We start from the raw sequence: 6,817 nt of genomic DNA, 5'->3' as shown, positions 1-6,817 counted from the left end.
GTTCACTAAGCTCAGTGAAAATTCACTTTGCTATGTAAACAGCCTACAGGCCTTTAGTAAATGAACTCAAGGGTGCCAAACACAGGAAAGTTGTAATAGAGCCTATGCCAAAATAAATTAAAGCTTTATTAAAAAAAACAAAAAAAAAAACATTTACCACCATTATTTTCAGGCAACTGATATTCACAATAAATGCAAACAATGGTGATTATGCACACTTACTTTCTAAAATCCTTTATTTTATGCTGTTAAGCAAATAACAGGTAATAAAATATGGCATTTAAGTCTAACCGATAAGGACAGGAACCATCTTTAGACATACAAATAGCATATCATTTGTGGACATTTTGCATTTATTTTACAACATAAAAGTTTCAAATTTAAAGTGACTAAAAACAAACAGGTAAACTTACATTCTGGAATTTTGACTTATGAAGTCTGGTTTCACAATCACAAGACCACCCAACAAATTCAACCAATTACAGCAAAAAGTGCAGATTATATACTAATGGCAATGCATGTTTTGGTATAATAAAGCATTAACGGTTTCTCTATTTACATTCCAGAGAGATGAGTGCCTGTTGCCAAGGCAACAACCAGTTCATCAAGCAATGTAGATTACTTCCAGTTGATGTAGTTAAGGTTCAGTTAAAAGAATGAGAAAAGTTGTTTTATTCCAAAACACCAGAGATTTTTAAGACAATGATGGAACAGCAACATCCAACTAGTTCATCAAATAATCCATATTACATGTAGCAAATTAATTATAATGACATTGTTTATATGTATAGCAAAGAATGTGTACCAACACCATAAGACAATGGAGTAACTGTATTGCAATAATCTTATGTTAGAATAAGCAGAATCTGTTATTGTAACCGGCAAGCCTTTAGTATGGCCACTGATGTTGAAGGGTCCATCCAAAACAAAAAAACATTATGATTGGAGATTCTTTCCCCCGACCTCTATTTCCAGCTAAAAACCACCTACCAAGAATGTCACTCTTGGTATGCAGCAGTGGCAGTCTCACTCCTCCTACTGTATTCTATAGAACTGAAATAAAAACTAGAACTGAACTAAATAAAAAATCCAAAACAGGTAGAGGCATCTATATTAGGTTAGCTCAGGAATTTAAGGGCAGATATTTCTCTGCTTGAGTTCCTCAGAAAATGAACTGAAATAAAAATTTTTAATGAACATATTCAAATGTATCATTTGTAATGCATGTTATATACAGTCAGGTCCATAAATATTGGGACATCGACACAATTCTAATCGTTTTAGCTCTATACACGACCACAATGGTTTTGAAATTAAACGAACAAGATGCACTTTAACTACAGACTTTCAGCTTTAATTTGAGGGTATTTACATCCAAATCAGAGTTTGTATATGCGCCTCCCACTTTTTAAGGGACCAAAAGTAATGGGACAATTGGCTGCTCAGCTGTTCCATGGCCAGGTGTGTGTTATTCCCTCATTATCCCATTTACAAGGAGCAGATAAAAGGTCCAGAGTTCATTTCAAGTGTGCTATTTGCATTTGGAATCAGTTTCTGTCAAATCTCAACATGAGATCCAAAGAGCTGTCACCATCAGTGAAACAAGCCATCATTAGTCTGAAAAAACAAAACAAACCCAGAGAGATAGCAAAAACATTAGGTGTGGCCAAATCAACTGTTTGGAACATCCTTAAAAAAAAAAAAAAAATCGCACTGGTGAGCTCAGCAACACCAAAAGACCCGGAAGACCACGGAAAACAATTGTGGTGGATGACCGAAGAATTCTTTCCCTGGTGAAGAAAACACCTTCACAACAGTTGGCCAGATCAAGAACACTCTCCAGGAGGTAGGTGTATGTGTGTCAAAGTCAACAATCAAGAGAATACTTCACCAGAGTAAATACTGAGGGTTCACCACAAGATGTAAACCAAAGAGTTTGCCAAACAACATCTAAAAAAGCCTTCACAGTTCTGGAACAACATCCTATGGACAAATCAAGATCAAGTTGTACCAGAGTGATGGGAAGAGAAGAGTATGGAGAAGGAATGGAACTGCTCATGATCCAAAGCATACCACCTCATCAGTGAAGCATGGCTGCCAATGGAACTGGTTCTCTTGTATTTATTGATGATGTGACTGCTGACAAAAGCAGCAGGGTGCATTCTGAAGTGTTTCAGGCAATATTATCTGCTCATATTCAGCAAAATGCTTCAGAACTCATTGGACGGCGCTTCACAGTGCAGATGGACAATGACCCGAAGCATACTGCGAAAGCAACCAAAGAGTTTTTTAAGGGAAAGAAGTGGAAAACTATGCAATAGCCAAGTCAATCACCTGACCTGAATCCGATTGAGCATGCATTTCACTTGCTGAAGACAAAGCTGAAGGGAAAATGCCCCAAGAACAAGCAGGAACTGAAGACAGATGCAGTAGAGGCCTAGCAGAGCATCACTAGGGATGAAACCCAGCGTCCCATTACTTCTGGTCCCTTAAAAAGTGGGAGGCACATATACAAACCATTGTAATTCCTACACTGTTCACCTGATTTGGATGTAAATACCCTCAAATTAAAGCTGAAAGTCTGCAGTTAAAGCACATCTTGTTTGTTTCATTTCAAATCCATTGTGGTGGTGTATAGAGCCAAAAAGATTAGAATTGTGTTGATGTCCCAATATTTATGGACCTGACTTTATGTACGTACTAGCATAAACAGTGTCCATTATGCTGTCCTTTATTCATAAGGGTACACAGTATCTCATGTGAAATCAGATGTCAATCCAATGTCCATGCAAAGTTTTTTTTCTTACACATTGCCCCATATTTAATCCCTTTAAAGATCCTGCAAGTACAGAAAAATACATGTTGATCTGCCAAAAATGCACTGAGGTCTGTTGCTGACAACAAGCAGCATTTATGTGGACTGAGTGGTGTCAGCCCTACTTAGTGTTTTCTTCTAAACAATTCAACCACTCCTATTATGAGACATCTACAACAAAAGCTAATCATTCAGTAGTCCAATAACTTGGAAGATTTTTTGAGCTAACATAGGAAGTCTGCAGAAGACACAGCACAGTTTTACATTTCTGGCAAGATCAACATGTTTTGGCACCTATCAAACAGAAGTAATAAAATGCTTTAATGGTATATTAACAACAGACCAAAAGGAAACAAAATTATAGTTCTTTGCTAGAGTTTACACACACTAGTGGCAGTGAAGTTGAGACCTTCCATTTCTTTTCCTGTGTGGTACTGCTTAAGGAAAATAGGTGGGAAAGGGAAGGCCATTAAGGCTTTTTTTAATTACCCCTCATTTGTACCAAACTATTGTCAACACTGTATGATTACCTTTTTTGTCTATTTGACTCTGCTTACTGTATATATGACCTGAGAAATAATCAATAGCCATGTGTGTATATATATATATATATATATATATATATATACACATATACACACACACACACATACACACACATACACATACACACACACACCAACTTATTTTGCAATACACAGGGCGAGATTTACTAAAACTGGTGCACACAGAATCTGGTGCAGCTGTGTATAGTAACCAGCTTCTAACTTCAGCTTGTTCAAGTACACTTCGACAATAAACCCTAGCAGCTGATTGGTTACTATGCACATCTGCACCAGATTTTGCATGCTCCGGTTTTGAATGAATCTCCCCCACAGTGTCATCTTTAATGCAATAGTCAATAAGCCCAGGTTCACATTGAGGGTGGGTTTGAAAATCATGCAAGTTCAGCTGAACTCGCACGATTTCAAACTGGCAATGCAGTCCAACTAGGGGGGCGATTTGATTCGAAGTTGCCAAAAGTAGTACAGGAACTACTTTTTGGGAATCGGTGCGGCGTTTCAAAGTCGGCATTGCACAGATTCGGAAGGTGCCATTGGCAGCGATTTGACTTGTCAAATCGCATGTCAAAACAGCCTGATGTGAACATGGGCTGAAGATTGGGGGATGCTGTGATGACAACCAGGTCTGCAGTTAGCAAAGTCTACACTCCCTGCTCATGAGCAAATTGACAGAGACCTGTAAATCTGTATGTGTCTGGTCGCTGAAATTAAACTACTAGTAAACACTGGGCATGGCAGTCTAATAGCGTACTACTGAGGAGAAACGTTTTTATTTCACTGGTGCTACAACTGTATCAGCAATAGAAAACATGGAGGAGAATCAAAATGAGAAAATAAAATTATTTTGCTGCAGCAAATTCATCTGGATACTTTCCAAAGAGAGTTCAGTTAGGCTTTATAAGCAATAGTACTTCAGGAGTAATGTCTATTGCTCATTCCTTGAGAATGCCAAGCTTTTTCAAGGCTTGCCGTCTATGATCATCTGTGGATCCTTTTGGTGCAATTTTAACGCTTGTGACGGGAGCAGATTGACGAGATGGCTTTGAAAAAAATGAATGCTTCTCTGAGCTGTCTGCAGCTGCAGTACTGGGCTCTAGGTTTGCAAAGTCTTTCCCTGTACCAAGGGATGCTGGTCTTGGTCTGTTATTTCGCAAGAAATTTCCAGAAAATAGTGGCTTTTTAAAAAAGGAATTGCCTCCCTTTTCAATACTTGGAAGAGAGCTACTAAGACCCACCCCAGACCGTTCCAAGGTATTTGACTTGATGTTTATTTGTCGCACACCAGGGAACTTTCCCTGAGGAAGACGCAAATATGGTTCATCAGATGGTTCAAAATGAGCGCTGTGTTGACCGCTTTCATCAACAGGCGGCCTGCCCTTCCCATCATTACGAGTAACTGCACCGTGTTGAGCATCTAGCGGTTCCTTTGGCGGAGAAAAACTAAACCTATTTCTAGGGCTGGTACTAATCATGTTAATATTTTCTAAAGAAGCTGCTTTATTTTCTTGGGCTATGCTACGCTGAAAACGGTCAACTCTTCTAAAATTCTCAGCTGTTTTGTCAAGCACAAGATTTTTTTCTGGTACTGTGCTTGCCTGCAACTTTACAGGATTTTTACTACCATCTTGACCCAAAATCAGAAAAGAGTCTGAGGCTTCTCTAAATGGATGATCAGGTTGATCAGTGAAATGTTCCTTTCTTTGAGGAACTGGATTCCGTTGTGAGGCATTTTCATGACTTTCCGATTTTACATTCTTGGAGTTATCAGTTACTTCGTGCACATTTAAAGGCAGAGTTGTCAGTGCATTTGGCTTTTCTTGGATTATTTTATCTTCCTTATTCTCTTGTTTACTTCCACAGGGTGCTGCAGGATAGTCTGTTTTGGATGGTGGAACAGAATTATTTTCACGAGAACTAGATTTCTTCTCCAAGCCTAGTTTTTGCAATGCCTCTTGCCTAGCCCGCTCTTGTTCTTTAGAATGGAGACTATTTGTGATCACAGATTCATTGCCTGTGCTCCTTTCATGTGCTGAAAGGGTTCTTGGTCTTTTCTGTGGGTCTAGATTTTGAATATCCCCTCTGCTTGTTTTAATAACTATGTGGGGTGGTAATGTACGTGGCTTGGGTGCTGTAGGTGGGCCCTGTTTAAATTGTGTCTCTGAAGGCTTTTCTATGGCTTGACTGAGGTTCTCTTGTTCACCTGTTAAGAATTTATTTGGTGAAGACACTCTTGGGTATACAGGCGGTGGTAATGATTGGCCGGATTGCTTTAATGTAACCAGTGCCTTTTGATGTTCTGAAATTGCTGCAGGTTTCAGTGCTATTCTATCAAACGGGACTTCACGAGTGTCTGTGGGATCAGTGACAGAATGCCGTTTGTCTACAATTTGGGGGTCTCTGAAAGCTTCAGGAGGTGGTAGAATTAAGGACTCCGATATAGGAGATTCTCCTGTGTACTGCTGATTAATTGTAGACATCCTTATGGGTTTCTCAGGCGGCAGCTTTTGTTGGTCTTTTTGGGGGCCTCCCGTCTTACTTTCAAATGGTTGTTTTGGACTTGGTTTGGAAACTTGGACTCTTGGAAAACTGTGGTGTCCCTGTACAACTGTATTTAAGTTAATAGCTGTATTTGTCCATTCTTCCAGTTTAGGCAGTGTTGCAGCCTTTGATGATATTTTCTCATTGTCTGTAATAAAAATACAAAAATTACTTTGATATATATCTTTGGGGGGCTTTCACTCATTATCAAGTGGCGACTCTAGTCTAATCAATACCATCAAGCTACCATAAACACATTTAGTTTTTTCAAGCAGATGACAATGTGCTTATGCAGTAACAAGTTTAAGCTTACTCTACAGAGTCCAGTAAAGAATGAATCTCATTTGTTAGTAATTGATTATGCATCTTTTCATTTTGTCATTTTTAATAGGACTGCATGCATTTAAATAGAAGTACTGGAAGGATTACTAATCTCTCGCTCACGTCAGTAAAAATGTCTCATCTCCAGGTCTCACATGGAGCATAAAAGATACTTGTACTGTAATTTACATTGGATATGAGACCAATACATTTTAATATCCCAAACAGGGCTTATCAGATGCTGCACATATGCAGTAAAAGGATATTTTCTGTGAATAAAAAAAAAAGTACATTTCTAACAAAACTTTAGATACTTGTTAATTAAGTCAGCCAACAGCTAGCTTCTCATATATGCATCTGTATTCTCCGTTTTTTTTTTTTTTTTTTACTGCTTTGGCTTTGTCTATCTTGAAGCATGCTGCCATTTCTATGATTATGATTTTTCTTGAATGAAATCTTTTGGCATAAAACATAAAAAAACTGCTTGGATAGTGGCATGGTGGCATGGTGGCATACATGAGTTCGAGAACATACATGAGCTTGAGAAAATGTTAGAAAACTAATTATTATTGGAAATAAT

At 38.4% G+C, this 6,817-nt stretch overlaps 1 protein-coding gene across 1 annotated transcript in view; it reads right to left on the bottom strand.

Moving 5' to 3' along the window:
* Window positions 1–218: 218 nt before the first annotated feature.
* The window catches only part of LG02H1orf116 (linkage group 02 C1orf116 homolog), a 125,261-nt gene continuing 118,662 nt past the window's right edge, over window positions 219–6,817 (bottom strand). The window contains exon 4 of the mRNA XM_073615786.1: window positions 219–6,064. Within this exon, the coding sequence (XP_073471887.1) occupies window positions 4,311–6,064 (1,754 nt within the window). The 3' untranslated portion in view covers window positions 219–4,310. The remainder of the gene's footprint in view (window positions 6,065–6,817) is intronic.

This window comes from Aquarana catesbeiana, linkage group LG02 (assembly GCF_042186555.1).
Source record: "Aquarana catesbeiana isolate 2022-GZ linkage group LG02, ASM4218655v1, whole genome shotgun sequence".
NCBI classification, from domain to species: Eukaryota; Metazoa; Chordata; class Amphibia; order Anura; family Ranidae; genus Aquarana; species Aquarana catesbeiana.
The sequence above is the reverse complement of the archived record's forward strand: the minus strand, read 5'-3'. Positions and strand labels throughout refer to the sequence as shown.